Source organism: Phalacrocorax carbo, chromosome Z (genome assembly GCF_963921805.1).
Source record: "Phalacrocorax carbo chromosome Z, bPhaCar2.1, whole genome shotgun sequence".
In the NCBI taxonomy this organism is placed as follows: Eukaryota; Metazoa; Chordata; class Aves; order Suliformes; family Phalacrocoracidae; genus Phalacrocorax; species Phalacrocorax carbo.
The window spans coordinates 21003621-21026693 of NC_087548.1; the positions used below are offsets into that span (position 1 = coordinate 21003621).

Genomic DNA, 23073 nt, shown 5'->3' on the forward strand with positions numbered 1-23073 from the left:
ATCAGAGCTAAAAGAGGGACCTAAGACTTTATGCTGGCACCTGGCACAAAGTGGATTCCATCCATGCTTGATAGTTTAATGAAAATAAATGCGGTGTTATTCTTCAGAGTTAGAATATTTTTCCTCTAAGGTAAGTAAGACAAGCTACTAACATTTCACATGATAGACTGATGGGGAAAATTGCTTTCTCTTTAAAAAATTGTACTAACTTTTGCCATGCTTCCATTGGAAGGAACACACATATTTTGAATTATTGAATGGGCTAAATACATTTAATCACTTGCTTTCAAGGAAAAGAAGTCACAAGAATGAGCTCAAATAACCATCCGAAAAAGCCTTGCTGCTGTGCTTGCTGTCCTCAGACTCGTGGCACTTCCACAGACAAGCTATCACATCAGCCGCAACAGAAAAGAGCCTGCTCTGATCTGGGCTCAGGGCTATATGCAGGACTCTCCCTTTGTGACCTGTAAAATAAAATACATACAGAAAAATAAAAGATACACCACAATTCTACACTGATTATGCTGGTCACTGCTGGTCACTTTCACCATCCCCATCCCCCCCTCCCCCACTATGGCTTGATGCATTTTTACTGTAGCAGCAAAACATGCTGCATAGGATGTGGGAAGCTAGCATTATCAATAGAATATTTCTGCATCCAGAAAGAGCTGAAGGCAATATTTTCTTATTAGTGACCAGGCTTTAACTGCCAGGACTGCACCACATTGAGAAGACATTTCTGTCAAAGGAGAACACTGAACCTGAACTCTTGATTCCCCACACATTTACACCAACAGTCTCATCTGTGTTTGGTAATCTGTCTCAAGGCTGAGCTTTCCCATCTGACTGCACACGCCCTGCAGACAGTTTGCAGCTGATCCAAAAATAATGAGATAGTGTCTCCAGCTGCTCAGTTATTACTGCTAATGAGATCTTTTAAAAGTGATCCCACTAAATAATTTATTGGAGTTGTATATTGAGTTTGTCTGCAATTGTAGTAAACTTTGGGAGCTAGACACTGAAGGCCAGAAGCTACCCCAGTCTAGCAGCACAAAGAACATACAAAACTCATTAACCTGGTTGTACAAGAATCTCCCTCCGTAGAAGCAACTGAATTTGAACTGAAGGCAGAAAGGGTCTGGTACTAAACTGAGACTGCTGAGACCTGTATTCACCTCACTGTTCTGCCATTGACCTCCTGTATCATCTAGCACAATGTCAATGCTAGGCAAACCCATGAGGTTTTTAGGCACATAGAGGAATGAGAAATTAGAAGCCTTTTTATTCTAAGTTACTGGCCATTAGCTTCTCTGGTTGGGTTAGTTACTGACAATCATATAGCTGAGCTAGTCACCCAAGGGGAAAAAAGAAACTTCTGAGACATAGTGTATATCATCTAAAACAGTCCAGATGAACCACATCCTAAAAGAAAGTTTGAAGGTATGAAACAAGTCTTGGGTGACCAACTTGAATGACCCTAAGTAACCTGTGTCCTCCCATTATCTGTATCTGAGTTCTCCATGAACACAAGGGGATAGCACTTCTCTAGCTCAAAATAATTTTATGAGAATAAACATGTGAAGAACTGTAAAGCCCTCTGAAACTCTGATACCTACCACAGTGGTACCTGATGAAGATCCACAGCACTGTTGCAGATGGACAGTCTGCCCTAACTTTATGAAGCTGCTACAATGGTTCTCTGGAGCCACTGTGACTAAAAGCAAATATCTGCTGTCCTGGTGCTGAGTAATATGTGTCCCTCCCAAACATTGTGAGTAGAATTTTGACAACGCCACTAAATTATTTCAGCAGAGATTCATTTTCAGGCTTTGCTCCTTCTCAAGTTATCAAAGTGTACATGATCTTTTTTAATATTTAAGACCATGAGTTTAGAACTCAGCAAATTCTTTATGCTATCTCCATTCAGTGGCTGTAACAACTTTGAAGGAAGAGCTGAGGATGTAGTCTTTGGAGGCATCCAAAACTATCCACAACACTGACTGAAATTTGATTAATACTTTCAGTCAAAAAGAAGTGAAGGGGATAGGGAGAAATCAGAAAAGCTGAAATTATTCATTTCCATGTCTTGTGAGTGGAGTTTTCTGGTTTTATTTAATTTTTTCAGGGTCACATTCAGATACTTTTCAAAGCAATTACATATTTTGTTTGCTTGTATGCTTTCTTTGATTGCAACAACTTTTCTAAGGGGAGAACATTTACATCCAAAATGAATCTTTTTTTCTAGTAAATTACTGTAATAGTTCTATCAGAAGTATTTCAAAAACTGACTCAGTGCTATAAAAAGGTTATTCTATTCTGAATATGCTCGGTAATAGGAAACCTCAATTGCTAAAGTACTCAACAGTAGCTGATGGTACTTCATTGTTAGCTGAGGTCTTCAGCATTTTGCAGGAGGATTAAACAATGAGATTCAGTTATGACTTATCTGTTCATTTCTTTGGGTGTAAAACTGAAGTAGTTAAGGGTGTCTGAGGCTGACTTAGAACCATCTCATAATCATCACACACAGAGTATTTTTTCTGAACATATTTTGATACATGCACAATTTCTTCCAAAATTCAATTGTTTATCTCTCTTCCACCCATCTTTGTTTTGACTCTCCTGTGCTTTCCTCTTACAACCTAGTGTTGAAGACAAGTCTGTCATTCCACCTGAGTCCCTGGTTCCAAGGAAAGCACACAAGTATAGCTGGGATTTAATAGATGCCTTTAAATGTAGCAATAAGGTACAAAAAGTACTTGTAAATGTAAGCTGTCAGGTTAAAAATCCAAAGCTTCTTTGGCCATATCTTGTCAGTGAGTGTGAAAAAAACATACTTGGGAAAATGTAGGCAGTGCACAAATAATTTATTTTTCTTTAACTTCAGATGCTTCTATTGGATTACTTCAGTTAACATTAAAACAAGTAAAATTAATGGATAGGAGTGACGTCACAGAATCACAGAATGGTGGGGGTTAGAAGGGACGTCTGGAGATCACCTCGTCCAAACACCCTGCTTGAGCAAGGACACCTCGAGCAGGGGGCACAGGAACGCATCCGGGCGGGTTATGAATGTCTCCAGGGAAGGAGACTCCACAGCCTCCCTGGGCAGCCTGTCCCACTGCTCTGGCACCCTCACAGCAAAGAAGATTTTTCTCATGTTTAGCTGGAACTTCCTGTGTTCCAGCTTGTGCCCATTGCCCCTTGTCCTGTCATTAGGCACTGCTGAAAAGAGTCTGGCCCCATCATCCTGACATCCACCCTTTAGATATTTATAGGTATTGATGAGATCCCGCCTCCATCTTCCCTTCTCCAGGCTGAACAAACCCAAGTCTCTCAGCCTTTCCTCATAAGGCAGATGCTCCAGTCCCCTGGTCATCTTTGTAGCTCTCCACTGGGCTTGCTAGACCACTTTCCTTCTTAAACTGGGGGACCCAAAATTGGACACAGCACTCCAAATGCGGTCTCACTAGGGCAGAGTAGAGGGGGAGGATAACCTCCCTCGACCTGCTGGCCACCTTCCTTTTAATGCAGCCCAGGATACTGTTGGCTTTCTTGGCCACAAGGGCACAGGGCTGGCTCATGGTCAGCTTGCTGTCCACCAGCACTCCCAGGTCCTTCTCAACAGAGCCGCTTTCCAGTAGTTCAGCCCCCCGCCTGTACTGGTGCACGGGGTTGTTCCTCCCCAGGTGCAGGACCTTGCACTTGCTCCTGTTGACTTTCATGAGGTTCCCCTCGGCCCAGCTCTCCAGCCTTTCCAGGTCTCGCTGGATGGCAGCACAGCCTTCTGGTGTATCAGCCACTGCTCCCAGCTTGGCATCATCAGCGAACTTGCTGAGGTTACACTCTATCCTATCGTCCAGGTCATTGATGAGTATGTTGAACAGGACTGGACCCAGCACAGATCCCTGGGGAACACCACTAGTAACAGGCTTCCATCCAGATTCTGCTCTGTTGAGCACGACCCTCTGAGTTCAGTTGTTGAGCCAGTTCTGTGCCCACCTTGCTGTCCACTCATCCAACCCACACTTCCTTAGCTTGCCTGTGAGGATGCTATGGCAGACAGTGTTGAATGCCTTACTGAAGTCAAGATAGACAACATCCACTGCTCTCCCTTCATTGACCCAGCCAGTCATGCCGTCACAGAAGGCTATCAGGTTGGTCAAGCATGACCTTCCCTTGTTGAATCCATGTTGACTACTTCTGATAACCTTCTTGTCCTCTACATGCCTGGAGATGACCTCCAGGATGAACTGCTCCATCATCTTTCCAGGGATGGAGGTGAGGCTGACTGGCCTATAGTTTCCCTGATCCTCCTTCTTGCCTTTTTGAAGACTGGAGTGACATTTGCTTTCCTCCAATCCTCAGGCACCCCTCATGTCCTCCACAACTTTTAGAAGATGATGGAGAGTAGCTCAGCAAGAACATCCACCAGTTCCTTCAGCACTCATGGGTGTATCCCATTAGGGCTCATGGATTTGCAAGGATCCAGTTTGCCTAGGTGATCTCTGACCCAGTCTTTCTCAACCAATGGGAATTCTTTCTTCCTCCAGATTTTTCCTTTCTCTCCTGGGGGCTGAGATGCCTGAGGGACAGCTTCACAGTAAAGACTGCAGCAAAGAAGGCATTCAGTAACTCCGCATTCTCTGCATCCTGCATTGCCAGGGCCCCTTCCTCGTTCAGCAGTGAGCCCACTGTATCCCCAGACATCCTTTTACTGCTGGTGTATTTAAAGAAGCCCTTCTTGTTATCTTTGACATCCCTTGCCAGATTTTGTTCCAAGTGGGCCTTAGCCTTCCTCGTCACATCTCTGCATAACCTGACAACATTCCTATACTCCTCCCAAGTGGCCAGTCCCTTTTTCCACATACTGTGAACCTCCCTCTTCCATTTGAGTTTCTCCAGAAGCTCTCTGATCATCCATGCAGGTCTCCTGGCTCCTCTGCCTGACTTCTTCCTCCTGGGGATGCACCAATCTTGAGCTCAGAGGAAGTGGTCCTTGAATACTGCCCAGCTCTCTTGGACCCCCCTGCCTTCTAGAGCCCTAGTCCATGGGATGCCTCCAAGCAGGTCTTTGAAGAGGCCACAGTTGGCCCTCTTGAAGTCAAGCACCAGAAACAAGGTTAACACTGAAACAATTAAAATTAGTGGATAGAGTGGATAGAGTGACAGTAAGCACCAGAAACAAGAAGGCTTAATAGCAAGGTACAACTTGGAGCGTAGCCCTACAGCACCATGGACCAATACAGTGCTGCAAGGAAACTCCACTTTCCTCCAGCTGTCAGCATGATCCCAGGGAAACATGCTGCACCACACTGCTTCACGGCCAAAATGATTCATTAAAATGCAGACAGCTATAAATAAGACATGGAGGTTTATTTCAAACATCATTTGGAAGCTGGTTCAGGACCCTTGCACAATGAGTTGCAAAAATGAAGAGCTATATCTAGTTTGTGTTATCTAGAAGGCCATCAGCCTGAATATATTGGAAGCAACCTGACATTGGCACACTCAATCCAGGCCTAGTAAGCCTTACGGAGAAGTGAAAATCCATACCCTGCACCTGGGATGGCCTTGGAAATTATAGGAGAGAATCCCTTCATTACAGCCAAGGAATTTTACAGAAGCAACTTACACTATTATCTTAGTAAGTCAACCTTTACAATCCCAGTAATCAGGATTGTGCACATGGATACATGTGTGTAGGCAGAGGGAGGGTGTGTAGGTGACTTCTCTTTTAACTCTTTTTTAACATAAATGCATAAGGTATGCACTTGCAAAAACACACTAATTAGATCCTTAACTTAAATAGTTAAAACTATTAACTGAAATACTTTCCATAGAGATCTGATTAATTGATAAGTATTGGATACTTCCATATTTTCATCTGATTTCCAGGAAGGCCTTGTCCAATCATCAGTTCGCTGGTTTTGGGTAACCAGAGCAAGGAACAAATCTATTGCAATTTAAAATTCTGCTTTAGTTTTCAGAATGGGTCAACATATACCATTCAGTAGATGTAATAGCTCCAGCTTAGAATCTCTTCCTCTGCCTCCTAATATTTAAACTCCAGAGACAGATGTTTGCCCTCTGACTCTTCCACCTCACCCCAGCACTCTGGGAATTTTCCCTCTGCCTCAACATTCTCTCCACACCAAGAGTTTTGGCCAAAACTATTATTGCTAATAAGGAAAAGATGATGAGAAGTGTCTGGCTGTGAGACCACCTCCTCTTCAACCTCCTCTGTGTGGAGACAGAAGTGGTGAATGAGAAACAACAAACTGCTTCTGAGTTCAGTCACACGCTGCAGTGCTAAATGTAGTGCAATTGCACATCCAGAGAAAATCCTGCTGTTCTTCTGACCACAGAGCTGCCGTCAAGGTCAGTGGGAGTCTGCCAGATGAGCACAGTTACACAAGAAGAGCACAGCCTAAGTATGCAGACATTTCATCATTTCACCTGAGAATCTGTAGCTGCACTTTGGATTATTTTCTCACGGTTTATGTCCCAGACATGCAAAATCCCATCTTTCATTCCACCCCCTGTAGCAAGGACTTTGGACTGCCAAGGACACCAGTTAATAGCCTAAAAAATAAAAAGACAAAAAAAAAAAAAAAAGAAAAGAAATGCCAGAACACACTAGGAGGTTCACTGGAAAAACAGAGTGGTTTTTGCTTAAAAGCGTAGTTGTAAAAATGAACTGCAGCAAACACCCAGAATGTACACACAGAGCAATGTAGGATCCCAAAACTCCAAATGCTGCTTCCCTTGCTATTGCTTCACAGTAGGCTACACTGTCCCACATATGCTCCTAAAACTCCAGCTTCTCTGCTTACCCTTCACAGACCACATCTCAGTACCAGAAGAACCCAGCAGGACAGAGTCTTATCACCTGAGCCAAACCATCACAGAAGCCTAAGCAACATGACTTACAGAAAAGAGACCTGGTTTATTCTGAGATATTTCCAGGATATGCCTAAGGCCCAGATTCTACCTGAAGAAAAGCTACTAAAAACTCGGTTCCACCTGTTTCAGTAAATTCCTCTGACCCTTTAACCCCAGTGCTTCAAGCCAGTCTTAGACTCTTTTGGGAGGATAAACAGCTTTTAAGTGCTGGACTCCCCTGCCTCTTATTGCTAATACCTGTCCTCTTTCCCACACAGACTGGGACTTCATAAAGATTAAGAATTTTAAATTGTCTCATTTCCAGTTTCCCACTTCAGTTTATTTGCTACCAGCAGGGATATGAAAATATGGACAGCAAGGCAAAAGAAACCATATATTTAAATTAATTGCAGCAGCGAGAATTTTCCAAAGCTTCAAAAACTGAAACTATTCATTTGTTAACTTGTAAGTATTATGCTACCAAACTTTTCTGTGCAAGGCAGAGAGATAGAGGAGAACGCTGTAAAATTTATTTCTATTTGGCATTATATTTACAAAGGCCTACTAATTTACTAAAATTTCCTAATCAAAGGCCTAGCAAACTTATCTATGACTTGGAATGACGAGAACTGGTCTTAAAATTAACTGCATCAGAGACAGGGAAAAGAAACCAATAGATATCAATAAGATAGTCTGAAAAATACCCTAACTGTCCACATCAATAATGTGATTTCATGAAAGCAAATATAAAAAAGCAGACATTCCTCCTCCATATACCTTAACTGCTGAGGAATGAGGTATGGTTTTCGGTGGTAGTGACTGCAATTTCACACCAGGATCACTAGGTCAGATATTCAATATACCGTCACTAGACCCACTTGCCAGCAACCAGTTGGTTAGCGACCATTTCAGGCTGCAAATGCTTTGTGTGTTTTGGCAAAGAGTCCCAACATGGTGCTGCGCGGCCCGAACATCATGGTGATGAATAGATCCTAGTCGTGAACCAATATAGATGACAAAAGACAGCATGTGTTTAATGTTAAATAAGACAAGCTACATTATCACACTGATGTTTCTTCTGTGGTTTCAGAAGCAAACCACATCAGAGTGAAATGTGTCTGCAGAACAACGGTATTTCAGTAAAAGGAAACACAAACCAACTCTCAAAAGCAGACCCTGGCTGCAGAGGTGGCTTACAACAGAAAGGAGCCAAGCAGCTGCTCAGTTCAAACCAGGCAGAATACCTATTCTCTCCCATGCTTTTCAGTTCCCTCAAGATATATTGCATTGTATGCCACTAATCTGTACCCTGTTCAACTGTGAAGTGATTTAATGTGAACTATTTCCTCTCCTTAATGAAAAATTGTTTTGCAAGATGATTTTTACCAAGGCCAGATATGACTCCAGGACCAAAAATGAGGCAGTGTAAAACTGCATTGCTCAGAGAAAGGGCTTACTAGCAAATAACAGTGTGTTGTTTGGCTCTACCCCTTCCCTCGTGTCCTTTCTCCTTCCCACTTCCAGGCTTAAAGAAAATCTGCACAGCTTGACACTGTTGTACCAATTGTCTGTTAGGAAATGGATGCATGGTTCTACAGCCAGTATCACCAGTCTACCAAAGGAAGAAATACCTGGCTCCCAGACATGGGTTTTACACATCAGTAGTAGAATTGCACTGAAAATATTGAAAATACCTTGCAGTGCATTTTCTTTTCCTGCCTTTCTATGGATATTTCTTTTATTAAACCTATGACAAAACAGAAGAGCTTCCTGCTGGGAATTCACACTTGCAACTATTACGATGACATTGACAAAATCAGCAAGTTCAATACCATCTTTCTGGGTATCTGAGAAGCACATATCTGATGTTACTGCAATAGATTGATTTAAGGCAATAATGACTGAATACTTTCCAATACTGGCTCTTAAAGATCTTCCAGATCCAAGCTGAGTGATTTGGAAGCTCTAACAATGCACACACAAAACTGACTGACTGCAAGAAACGTCATTCTGTTGTGCTTGTATCATGGACTTGCCAAGCTCTTGAAATTCACGAAAGCATGAAATATTCCACCCAAGCAGTGCTCCAGTGAATATTAAGCACATCTTTGTGGAAAATACCTACAGAAATAAATGGGAATATATGCTTTATATACAAAGGCATAATCATTCGCCTCCTGAAGTTTTATACAGATGTTTCCTACTAAATAATAAGCAGAAAAACTAAACAAGTATATTGGGTGTATTAACTCCAGCTGAGATGGAGTTAGTTTTCCCTGCAGCAGCCTTCATCATGCTGTGCTGTGTATTGGTAGCTAGAAGGATGTCGCCAACACACCGGTGCTTTGGCCACTGCTGAGCTGTGCTCACACAGCATCAAGGCTGTCTCTCCAGCATTCCCCCTCACCAGTAGGCTGGGGGTGGGCAAGATTTTGGGAGGGGGCACAGCCAGGACAGCTGATCCAGAGTGACCAAAGGGATATTCCATACCATATGACATCTGCTCAGCAATAAAAGCTAAGAAAAGGGAGAGGCGGGGGGCACTTGTTATTACAACATTTGTCTTCCAGAACAACTGCTTCAGGTGCTGAAGCCCTGCTTCCTGGGAAGTGGTTGGTCATTGCCTGCTGACGGCAAGTAGAGAATAAAGCTTTTGTTTTCCTTTCCTTCTGCACACAGCCTTTGTTTTTGCCTTATTTAATCGCCGTTACCTTGACCCAGAAGAGTTTTTCCCATTTTATTTTCTCCCTGTCCCCATCCTGACAGGGAAAGGAGAGATAGAACAGCTTGGTGGGCACCTGGTGTCCTGACAAGGTCAACCCACCACATCAAGAGAAACAGAACTGAATTGCCCACTTTGGCCACATTAAGGTTTTCAGTAATTCTAGTGGTATGAGTGGGAACGAACTGGGCTCCTGAGAATCCAGGCTGAAAGTACATTTCCCCACTTGGTGTAAAAAGAAATCAGAATTATATCCTGTTGACCCTTAAGATGGCATATGTTTTGCTAAAAACAAGGTGAACTTTTTTGTGACAGGTTAATTTATGGTACTGAAATTTATTTACAGGTTCAGGATGATGTGTTGTTGGACTATTTTTAACAACAGAAATTAGTATGTAATCCCAAAGTAGCACAATTAATTGTAGCATCATTAATTTTATCATCAATTTCCACTCAGAAAGATTTGTAATTTAAGTTTCTGTTGTTTTCACTCCTTTGGCCAAGTTGAAATGCAACTGAAACTAATGCTTACTGTAATAAGGTATGCCACTTGGCATTGGCAGGATGTTCTAACTGCATCCTTGCAACTTAACAGTGTACCTACTGCAGCGACAGCATTTTATTAACTGGTTGTCCAGCTGGTATCACTCCACCCAGCAGACGTAATACAATCAAAAGCCACAACACTACCTCTAGTGTTCCTATCCAGAGATACTAGTTTCATTTTAGTTTAACAATAAAATCAGTCCACCCTTGCTATCATTTCTGCACTTAAGTCAAACAGAAGACTATCACATGATTTTAAAATTGTAGAAGCATCCATCATAAACAAGTCTCCCCTCAGCTCCTTCAAGTCTGAGTCAAAGATCTCAAAGAGAAAGTGGAAGGAAGAAACCACAAAAGAGAACACTTGATCCTCATCATCTGAGTCACCATATTGAAATGATTCCTGAATATAAAAAATTCACCAGCTAGTATAAAGTTCACCCTTAGCAAAGCAAAGGTTAACCACTTCAGTCCTCCATCGGTTGTGCATAACAATGAGCTGGCCTTCCCTTGTAGATACACAGCTAGAGGGGTATGCAGCTCTACCAGCTGTGTTTCACTGTGTCTGAAAAGACAGCTGCAATCTTGATATCAATGGAGGGGCAGTCTAAATTACATGCCGTCTCCCTGGCACCAGGCAGGCTATGATTCTGGGAGTCCGGACCCACTGGAGACAACACCATTTCAAGCTCAGGCTTTGCACAAAACCAGGGCCACAGCCTCCACATCCTAGTGAAATTCTGCAAGTGGTGACAGCTTTCTGGAAGGAGAGTAAGGAACAGAGACTAAGGAGGCAGGCAAAATCCCCTTTGGCTGCTTTCCTGCCACACAGTAAATCTACATGTGATTTCTGAGATGGCCAATAAGTAGAGGGACAGGATAAATCACCTTTGAGCAAAACCAATAAAAACAGCTCAAATGAATGGGACATTCATATAAGTAAAAGCAGCAGGACTTTCTGGGAATATACTATACCACTCACCTGCTCAGAATATAAATTATTCCAGCTCAAAGCTCCAACTACAAACAGGTGACCAAAAATATTTCTCAACCTCTTTTTGGTTTCAATGTCCCACATTTGCCAATCCAAAACAAACAAGAATTAAATATTTAACAACAAAATGAAGGAAGACTTTTTTCTCTTAATTTGTTTGCAAGTAAGCCACTGCTCCATTCTGATTTGACATATGGAAAACCTCAAGCTCATTTATTTCACAAGTAAGACAAGAAGGAGTATTTCCAAATTTTGGCACCTTTATCAGTGATGCTGAAGTCAGACAGGATTGAAGGGAATGCACATCTCTGAGTTTAAAGAAATATACTTACATAGCAGTATTTGGAACCACTAGCCTTCAGTACCTTCAGATTGCTGACTCAGGACTGCAGCAGGTAGGTGCCCATATTATCCAGCATCTCAGCCAAAGTCCCACAAGAATCTTTTGATAATAGCACTACAACAGCAGGCTAAGAGGTATGTATATTAATCACATGGAAGTTAAATCCTCATGTGTGAATCCATAAGGAGAGTTTTGGCTTGAGTTCTCAAAGCACTGATCACTAGAGTGATCTTAGCAAGAGAGAGAGAAGAAAAAGTAGCCTGTGAGTAATTTAATGAAAGAGTTCCTCTTACTGGTGGAAAAAATCTGATTGCCTCTGGACAACTGAATCATTAATTCAGTCATCAGCTTTTTAGTGGCTTCAGAGGACCCATTCCATATAAATAACACTGGATGTCACTAAGCCATTTGGTAAGGTACAGCATGATACAAGGAAATGCTATATATTGTCTCCAGCAGAGTTCTTCTGTAGTTTAAGCAATCTTTTTCATTTGTTTCCTTTAAAAAAATCAGTATCAAATTGTCTTGTGGCCACTTTAGCTAAAAATGGAGGAAGCCTCAAAAGTAAATTAGCTAGTACTTGCCCTTCTCCATCACTGGTGCCAATCACAAGGCAAGTTCCTTCTTTTATCCAAGCCAGAGATGAAATGTATTTAGAACTGGAATTCAAATCAATGCATTTGGTGGCTTGAAGAGTTCCTCCATTCCAGATGTGTGCAGCAGGTCCTACAGCAATAGCAATGAGACTTTCAAGGCTCCAGTCCAGTATGTTTAGATCTAGAAGAAAGCTACTAAAAATTACTGCAAAAAAAGTTATAGGTGATACGATGGAGTGAGGGGGAGTATGGTTTGGGAGAAAAAGATTTTTTTTAATAGCCATGGAAAAACTTTAAGAGAATGCTTCTATAAACCATTACTAGCAAGTACTCCTCTTACATGAAGGAAAGATCTCTAACAAGTCAAGGTCTTCATAAGGCTAATCTCCACAAATTGGTATGTTTGCACAACAGGATCTGACTTACAGCTTCCCCACCAGAATTTTTTAATCTATCACCCTGCATTTTGGATCACCACATCACTTACTCTAATTTCTGCCACCAGGAATGAGGCTTCTCCACCAAAAGGTACAGTTCCAAAAACACCCTTGTCCCAAGGTAATTGTTGTTATTGAGAAACACATAGGAGAGAGACTACGTTACACTCTGTCCTACATCCTCAGGTTAATGATAACATTTACCCTGCACGTGACAGGAAAAAAATGCAGAAAGGAATTAGGAAAATTCTCCTCCTCACCTGCAGAGCTTGCTTAGCAAGCATATGATGGAAATACTGTTTCCTCTGCCCCTGATGCTGGGTGCATTGCACTTGCAGATCCTGGTAAAGCAAGTGACTACAGAGATTAGCCTCAGAACAGCCTGCTATGTCAGGTGGGCCAGAAGAAGTTGGTATACAACATTTGATACCAACCCAGGATATTTTCCCATGTCAAGGGAAATCCTCAGCTGTCCATTTAGGGCAGTTTAAAAGTCATTCTGCAATGACCCCTGAAGCACAGAAGATTGTTACCATAGGCCAAGGTCTGACATCATATTTTGGTAACTAAAATCACTCTGAAGAACAGCTGAATCTGTCAGTCAGCTATCTGACTACAGCCCTGGTTGATGCAGCCAGAAATAAGTATTAAGAAACCACTTCCAAAGATTTCTGTTAGTGCTGTTAGTCTTGGGACACACCTTGTGCACAATCAGTGTAAATCGTGCTAACAAACCTTTGTCCTGTTCACAGACATACATGAACACTTGCAAGGATATGTTGAAAAAAACCTCCACAGGGACAATTATGAACACTTGCACATACAACATTGTTCATTAGATCTTATGAAGTATTAAAATATGTATTTGCTGCTGTAGACCAGAGATTCATGGGTGCTCATGTGTAACTTGACATGTTTAATTTTTGCTGGTGCACCACCAAAAACATATGTAAGAATTCAGTTCAGAATGTATCTATCATCCAAACAATAAACCATGTCACTGATGTCTCCCAAAATATGAGATTTCCAAGTCTGCTCAATAAAGTTGCTGCTGTACTGACCGGCTGCTAGTTATCCAAGGCTGATAGCTTAAACATTTAACTAAATTAAGTGGAAGCAAGTGTATTGGTTTGATTTGAGAGTTGTATTGAGATCTACAGCTGAAGGAAACTGCATGAGAGTTAGGAAGTATTGATTATAGGGTTTGATCAGTCAGATCTCCATCCTGGGACAGGCAGTTTTTATCCTTATAAGAAAAATGACATCATGCATATGTCCTGCAGCATTTCCATTTTATGTGAAAGGTAGACATCTTCACCATCTTTCTTGAAACATAACATACATAATATAAGAATTCCAAATCTCTGCAAAAACTACCACAAAGGAGAAATTAACTCACAGTAATCATTGTGCAAGCCAGTAATATGAAGCCTCACTTCAGGCTCCAATGGTATGGAAGACTTCATGATGATAACAGCTCTAAACTCATTCTGGGTCCCCTCTTGACACCCTGTATATGAAGATGTATCACACACAAATCAGTAATGCAAAGCACCACCAGTTTTTCTCAGGCCTAAGCCTTTCACATTCTTACTATATTTGTCTCTCCATGGTCCACAGGAGGCCAGAAGAGCGTAATTTATCCTGGGTAGGCTCAAAACACTAGACACACGAAACTAGGTGAAAGCCACCTTTTACCACCTGTTTCAAACCTCCATGGATTTAGTCCACTAGAATGGAGAATGGGGTCTGCTATATTTTGTTTAAATTGTACCACAGCTCAATACAGAATGTGGGGGGTTTTGTCTTTTTCACCTTAGTTTTCTGTCAAAAATTGTTAGTAGCAGAATGTTTCATACGTGCTCTCCTAATTAAAACCTCCTCATAGAGCAATTAACTTTTTTGCTTTCTGGTGTTATTTTCCCACCAAAACATCTCTCCCATCAATACCACCACAGGAAAAGGTTTTTAAAGCACACACCCTTTGATCACAGCACACTAAGTTTGTGACAACGCATAAGTGAGAAACAAAAGCAAATACAAGTATAAGCAAGAAGAAGAGTCATCCTTTGTGGTCACTGTTTTCAACATGCTGCAAGAACTCCTAAACATCATAGCAAAAAAGCCAGATCATTAGCACTGTGAGTCATTTAATGCTAGATTTTTACATATAATAAATTACCTTGCTGTAACATGCAGAGCAGAAAGCTGGAGATTGACACTTCTGTGCTTTTCACTCTGTTTTGACTTGCCTTTTTAATTACTCTCCAGAGAGGAGTATTTAGAATGAATATCAAAAGTTTCAGGGGCAGAAGACTTTACTTATCTCTGCAACTGACCTTCTCTGTTCAAAAAAATTCAACACTGACAAAGTTTTTGTACTCTGTAACTTAAATACAAAAATAAACATCTCATATGGAATTCCAATGACAAATTGTGGAGAACAACTTCAACACAGTCCTTCCCTACTCTGTCCTAACCTTCTCCCCTAATCCAAAATTTATTTCTGCCAGACAACAAATGTTCTCCCTCACAGCTATGGTAACCCCTCTCTCTCCAAAGACTGAAGGTGAGCAAGAAGCAGGCCACAGTGATTTTATTCTGTATCTAAAATTTTGTGGAGTTGAAAAATCAAGAAAGCTCGCACAAATTACTACCTCAGACCTGCTCAATGGGTTATGTAACACTGCATTTTAACCCTAAAAAGGTCTAATATCACTGAAATGAGATTTCTCTATAAAGAAAAATCTTTGAACACTTTACCAATCCCTTCTGAACCTGGCCAAGTAAGATCATTCAGGAAAACTAAGGCACTTAATTTTAACAGTTGGATGAATGGCAACACATACTGAAACACTCTGAAAATGTTTTTCTTCTTTAACATTGGTAGCTGGTATTGAGCAGTGAGATATAAAGGATTAAATCATCTCTGTAACTCATTTCAGATTTCCCTTCTCTCATGAGTAACTGATCTAACCCAAATTCATACTGATCACACTTTCAGCTGTATTCACATACTTGACAGACCCATGAATGTGCCTAAGGGGCTTTTTAATGAGTAGAAATTAAGCTTCATTACACCATTTTGTGCTATTTTGCCTGGGGACTAGCAGGTATCACTGACTTTTGATGGTATTTCAGCCCCCACATGTTTGTGTCACTTCTCAAAAAGAGACTCAGGAAGTGGTAAGTGGTCAGTAATGTCACACCAGACCACTTGATCAACAAGTAGATGGTGGAATAAAACCCAGTATTCCTGATACCTGCATTCATTTGCCATCAAGAAAAGAAAACCCACTGTGACTAATCCCTCTACTGTTGCTATTGACTGCTCTGAAATGAGTCTTATTTGCATGGAGAAGAGCAACAAAGGTATCTATAAACCTGGAGCTGAACTCCAGATTCATAAGGAAGCTGTTTCTTACTGTTTTTACATGAGCATGAATCAGGGCCTGACTGGCAAGATCCCATCATACACAGAAATAGCCAGATACCAAAACAAATCATCTGCCCAAGACAGAACACAACAAAATATTGTTCTGATATTTAACAAACCACCTCATACTCAGATAACTCCAGGAATATCTGTATTATTTCATAGCTTAGCTCCTCACATACCACCTGTTTTCCAGTCAGCTGATCATTCACACTCCCTTACGCCCATTCACACTCCCTTATGATCATTCATTCCTAGGATATCTTTTGGAGCAAATCAACCAACTGCCCCACAGAAGAAACCAGAGGCAGTGCTAGCAACAGTTTGCTTCAGCTACCTTTCCTGACAGGTGGGAGCAACAGGACCCTACCATCTCTGCATGTGTTGCACTCTCATGTACCCAACAGTCCATACGATACATATGCTGTGCCCTTTCTGCAGCACAACCCCACATTATTTGTAGGGTTCTGAAACTGAAAAGCTGAAAGGAAAATAAAGTTTTAGGGCCACCGATGTGTCAGTTGGGGCCCAAAGGACAGCCTTGTAAAATACCTTGGGTTAACCATACTGGAAGTGGTGGAGTACTATCTCTTCACAGGTGGTGGGAGCTATAGAAGTAGCCCAGAGCAGCATAGACCTCAGCCACTTTGTATTATTCTGTAAACTTGTAGGAACAGGCAAATGCACTTGCTTTTCCAGTACAGAGGCAGCCTGCTGTATCTTACTGTTCAGTGTGCATGAGAATATTTGCTATATTGGAACATACCTTTCCAGATGCTTTCCAGAACTGATATTTTCACAGACCTTCATGTCACCACTTTCTGCAATGCTATATCCAACCTCCTGGATCACTGGAAGCTGAGAAGGACATTTCTGCCAATACATTGAAGTGAAAACATGACTGAATGAAGAAATCTGTCAAAAAATGTATTTGTCATGGATAACACAATTCCCATCAAAGGGCTCAACACTTGATACATAAAATCTTCAAAACAGCTTGGGATGGGAGATCAGTTACAAATACAGAATACCAGTGTCCAAATCATGTGCTCTAACTTGACCCACCATCTTTCGTTCCATAAAATACCAATTCACTGCTAATGATCACACAAACTTCAACAAAGCTGTTTGAACAAGGGCATCTTACCAGTGGAAGAGGTCCCTGACCCTGCACATCTCTAAGTACTACCACAGGTCACCTGCCAAACTTTAGCACCCTTTTGTCCTCTTCTGAATTGGCATTTGGGCTAATTTTACCAGCATACAATGCCATGTTTTCTGCAAGCAGACAGTAAGTCTGATGCCTCAGGCTTGCTCTGTGAGGGAAGATCAGTTTTGTGATGCATACACTGCAAGGCCACTGATTCCAGCATGAGGACTACTGGATGCTGGAGTCCACTCTCAAACCAGGGTCCCAGAGCCTGGACTCCATGATCCGATTCCTTAAACAAGTATTACAATATGAAACTGAAAATATATGCATGGCATCTCAGAGGAATAACATTTTTATAATTACATTATTATTTTCTTGGCTGTCAAAGAAACAGATGATGCAGCAGACAAAGATAAGAAAAGGGAGATCTGAGTTGTTATTGGAACTTCTTCATTTTTAAAAAAAATTAGCTTAGGCCTTTAGCCAAGATTCAGGCAAAGGCTCACATCAGCTCACTCAGGATATGAATGTCTTCACCAATCCCTAGTAACATGCATCTCTTTAAAATGTTCACTGAGTTGAATGCTCTGATGCCAGCTGTTCTGTCTGGTCTGTAATTCTTTATTTACAGTCAGGTGGAAATGCAGCTGATGTTTTTACCAGCCACACAAGATTAGTATGTTCTTCCTCTGATGTCTGTGAAACCTATCCTTCCAAGCACATTCAGTGTTACTCTTCTTCAAAACCCTGTTGCAATCATGATAAGAAACATCCTACAAAAACATAGCTAGAAAAAAAAAGTGTTCCTCCTTTATATATCCCAGCTGTTTTACAGCAGGCCTTCAGCTTTGAGAGGCACTTTCTGTATGATTTATATAGACAACTTGGCAGAAAGCTGATCAGATTGCTTGGATCTTTGTCCCTCCAAAATAAGTGCAGACATTTCTGTGGAAAACCAATTGTGTATACAAGGAAGTAATCTTTTGGCCCACAAAGAGACCACACATGTTCCCTGGAATGTGAGAAGATTTTATTTTCAATGCATTCCATCCCTTTATGCTACCAGGCAGCATAAATTAAATAGCCATTAATTACTATATCCAAGAAGATTAATAGACTTTTGCATGGTTTTAACCAAGACTAACTTACAAATGGTTTTAGGAAGAACTTGGGTTTTGGTCATCCCACAATGTTAACTCAATGACACCCACATTCACTTTTAGGAAATGGTTGTAGATGTAGAACTCTGTATATCTTAGTTCTAACTCAACTCCTGCTTGTAAATTACAGTGTAATTCTACATAAGTCACTTCACTGTAGAGGTGAAAGGCTGACACACAGAAGGCTGACATACAGTCCATATCGGGACCAGCACTGTTTAATATCTTCATCAGTGACATGGACAGTGGGATCCAGTGCACCCTCAGCAAGTTTGCAAATGGCACTAAGCTGAGTGGTGCTGTTGACTCGCTGGAGGGAAGGGATGCCATCCAGAGGAACCTGGACAAGCTCAAGAAGTGAGCCCACATGAACCTCATGTAGTTCCAGAAGGTCAAGTGCAAGGTCCTGCACATGGGTCGGGGCAATCCCCACTATCAATATAGGCTGGGGAATGAAGGGATTGAGAGCAGCCCTGCAGAGAAGGACTTGGGGGTACTGGTGGATGAAAAGCCAGACATGAATAGGCAATGTGTGCTTGCAGCTCAGAAGGCCAACATCAAAAGCAGTGTGGCCAGCAGGCTGAGGGTTGTGATTCTGCCCCTCTGCTCCACTCTCCTGATATCCCACCTGCAGTGCTGCATCCAGCTCTGGAACCCTCAGCACAGGAAAGACATGGACCTGTTGGAGCAGGTCCAGAGGAGGGCCACAAAAACGATCAGGGGGCTGGAAACCTCTGCTATGAAGAAAGGCTGAGCGAGTTGGGGTTGTTGAGCCTAGAGAAGAGAAGGCTGCGGGGAGACCTTATTGCAGCCTTTCAGTACTTGAAGCAGGCTTACAAGAAAGATGGGGACAGGCTTTTTAGCAGCGTCTGTAGCAACAGAACAGGAGGCAGTGGTTTTAAACTAAAAGAGGGTAGATTCAGACTAGATATAAGGAAGCAATGTTTTACAATGAGGGTGGAGAAACACTGGCCCAGGCTGCCCAGAGAGGTGGTAGATGCCCCATTCCTGGAAACATTCAAGTTCAGGCAGGCCAGGGCTCTGAGCAACCTGATCGGATTAAAGATGTTCCTGCTTATGGCAGGGGGGTTGGACAAGATGAACTTTAAAGGTCCCTTCCAACCCAGACTATATTATGACTCTGTGACTAAGAGTGAAGACAATGACATGTACTTATCTTTTAAAAAACATTATATTTTAAGGAAGAAATAATGTTTTATGTATATTATGTCATAGAAAATTCTTATCACCTCACAAAAAAGTTTTATTAAATTTCTCTGTGGTGTAGATTCAACTAAGATTCCTATATTCATTGAGTTTTGTATTTTAACAATTCCATAGTTCACAGACTCTTCAGTCAGACCATGGAGGAGGGCAGCAGAAAGGAAGGAGGATCCTTTTTCTTGAAGGAAGAAAGAACTGTTGATAAAAGGAGGATTTTCCAGACTATTTTGCTTATTTAGAAAGAGAAGTGATTGCCCTGAGGACCAGATTTCCCAGAATGATGTAAAAGCATGGCCTTTTTCCAAGATCCAATGACCTTCAAGAGTACAATTATTAAAAGATATCAATCAACAAGCCTGTTAGCCCACCTGTCTGACACTACCTCCTTTTCTTAGAAGTTGAGCTTGATAGCCTCACAGAAACTTCTCAGTATTATTAATTAAGGATTATAAACCACCATAAGCAAGGATATTGAGTATGCATCTCTGAAGCCTCCTTACTCAACGGTTATGGTCAAAAAAGTAATGTGAAAACAGCTATCAGCCTCTTCAGTACTGGCAAACAACTGGTGCAATCAAGGAAAACAGAGCACAAGAAAAAGTGTGGTCACTGACTAAAAGTTTACAACTTAAAATATGAACAGTCACAATTAGATAGCACTAAAATAGGTGGTTTTCAGTGTTATGTTATGGTAATAACTTCTAATAATACAGACAAGTATAACCATGCTTCACATAAGAAGTCAATTTTCAAGAAGTTAGTGAACAGAAGCAGGTCGGTGGCTGGAGCATAAGTTTACTTAAGATGACCAAAAAGCAATGGATAATGCCTAAAAAGAAAACATATTGGTGTGCCAGTGTCCACTAGGAAAAATTGAGGGATAAAGTGTACAGCAATAGAAAACCACACCTAAATGGGAAGTGATCTAAAGTCTTTGTTTCACATGTTAGGCAGATTCCACGTGTTTCTTCATCCTTGGCCAAAAATCTGACCTCCTATTGCCATGACAAATATTTTTTTTCTCAGAAAGCTACTTTTTGGCAACTTTTTCATAGCACATCATTCTGTCTACATGACAAAATGAACAGCTACATCCTGCACAACTGAAGAAGTGATCTTCACACATAGTGGTTATTAAAGCAAGTGGAGAACTGAGTCATTCATGCTTCTCATGCGTATTTTTTACAATATATGGTTTCCCTCAAAGGTAACAAACGTATCTTGAGGGCTTCATTAGCTTGGTTTCAATTTTAGTTTGCAGGATGATAGCCTGGAGGAAGGGGAGAGAAGCTGAATCGAATGACAAAACAATTGCTCTTGACATTTCTTTAGCAGGCATTTCCTAAATGGGCCTCCTCTTGTTACTGTTCTCCATGTCAGTAAGGTAGTATCCACATAACGGATTCCAGGCAAAAGAAGGTTAAAAAAACCCGCACCAGGAAAGCAAATATCCTATCTGTGCATTTCAATGTTGCATTACTCACCTGCTTCTTTTCCATGTCAGCTCTCCTGTTATTCCTCCCTTCCAAGCCCCTTGTTGCATGACTGCTAGTTAGAGTCACAATGGTTTTCATGGTGGAGAATTTCTTAGGCACCTGAGGTATCACTGGAAAAACAATTTTAATGGAAACAATATCTTAAAAACCAGACACAGGGAAATCTGTCAAGGACTTTTCAGAATATCGCTGATTTCATAGTAGCAGTACTTTAAAAGCAAATTTGACACACTAAGTGGGACAATGCAAATACTGGCATTTGAACCAGTAATCCTGCTTTCCTTTTGTCAGTGTAGGGAAAGAGACATTTCTACAGCACTATTCACCTTATCCTAAAAGAGGTGTCTAAAAAAAGGTCAGATTGATCATTCCATTTTTAAAGAGTGCCTGTTTACAACTGCAGCTCATATACAGCCTTAGATTTATTGACCGGTTACACAGGATCCTACCCCAGAGTAAATCAATATCTGATTTTCCAGAACCATACAGGCTTTCACCATTGCTAGTACAGACCATGCAGGACTTCTTGTTCTAGTAACTGAAGAAGGAAAGACTTCACCTTGTTTTAGAACCTAAGTTATCTACAGCTGGGTAGGTATTATTGAACAGTTCTGGCATTCTGCTTAGCAGAAGATAGAATTGCACTTTCCGACCAACAGCCATGGCATCGTCGGAACACACCCTGAACACTAAACAGCAGCTTTTATTTGCTCTCTAAAGATTTCAATTATTAATCAAGAATTGAGCCTTGTTTAGTTCCCTAGATCTTCCAGGAAGCTCTTCTTGTACATGCAACTTGTAAACCCTTCCCTGCTTTCCCCTAGCACTGCTGGAAGAAGGGGTCAGTGAGTTCAAAGGCTCATTTAAACTTCCTCAGCTCCCACTGTTGTTGACAAACAGCCTCCCCTAGCGTCGCTCTTCGCCAGACCAAATCAGAGTACTCTACGTTTGATGTGTTCTGAATGGCCCTCAGATAAGTCTCTCCCTGAGGTAAGTTGAGTGTGAGTGTCCCTTGGCCTCTGTCCCTTTGTCAAGACCTGACGCCTCACACATTGGTGGAGAAACAATGACAGAGGGCAAGCTTCTCCTTCAGTGAGCATACACTATACCACACCCAGGCATGCAGACTGGTCCAAGTTCTGCAGTTATGGCTGGATCTGTGATAGCTATGTGTAAGGCAAAGGAGAAGCAGAAGGAAGGGAAGGGGAAAGGCCTGTATAAATTCTCCTGCTCTGCTGTCAGTTATTGTTAACTATTCCAGATACAAAGGTGAAGCAACAAACCCTATGCACTGTTACAGCCCAGTGCAACTTAAATCCAGATCAATACAGCCCCCATCACAGAGGAAAAAAAGACTGGTTTGCAGCAGACATTGCTTGGCTGGGGATGAGGCTTTGGTCTCTTTCCCTTCACCCGCCTTGATGTCAGCTCTCAGTATGACCTGCTGTCCTAGGCTGTCTGCGCACTGGTAACAGGAACCTCAGGCCCAGCTTTTCTCTCATGACAGCAGCATACTCATGCTGAGAGGATACTGGCCCTGCACTTGCTCTGCCCGTGAAGTTCTGCACAGACTGCTGCTGCTGCACACCCAAAACCACACCCAAAGCCCCTGACAGCTGGGACACGGCAGGATACCAACGCACACCTTACACTAATTCCGTGCTGCAGGTTATTTCAAAAGTCCCTGCACGAGGCCATCCTCTATATAAAAATGTTCCTTTGCATCCTGTCTGACCCGGAGCCTTCCCAGGTATGCTGATGAACTGAGGCCCCGCGGAGGCACAAATACAGGTCACACAACGGGCCCTGTTCGGCTCCTCTGCGCAGCCTCTCGCGTGCGGCTGCTGCCATCTTGTGACAACAGGGCTGGTCGCCGCAGGCGCCCTGGTCGCCAGCTTCCTCTTAATGGAGCTCTTGAACCTGGAGTATGTGGTCCTTTCTGAGCCTAGGGCCTGCACAAGTGAAAGGAGACAAAACACCACAATTAGTCATGGCTTAATATCATTCTGTCCCTTCATGCTGTTTCAAGTTTTCCTCTGCCACGTGACGTGGGCTCAGCCCACCTCAGAGCAGCAGGCCAT

General features: G+C 41.9%; 1 protein-coding gene across 1 annotated transcript; it reads right to left on the bottom strand.

Annotated features, from left to right (window-relative positions):
- Window positions 1-300: 300 nt before the first annotated feature.
- On the bottom strand, window positions 301-23073 carry CDC20B (cell division cycle 20B). The gene is given in 12 exon segments (XM_064438808.1): window positions 301-464; window positions 5827-5956; window positions 6460-6585; window positions 7663-7906; window positions 11152-11237; window positions 12077-12267; window positions 13923-14033; window positions 14863-14867; window positions 16726-16832; window positions 20981-21102; window positions 22728-22944; window positions 23056-23073. Coding segments are annotated over 12 exon segments (1521 nt in total).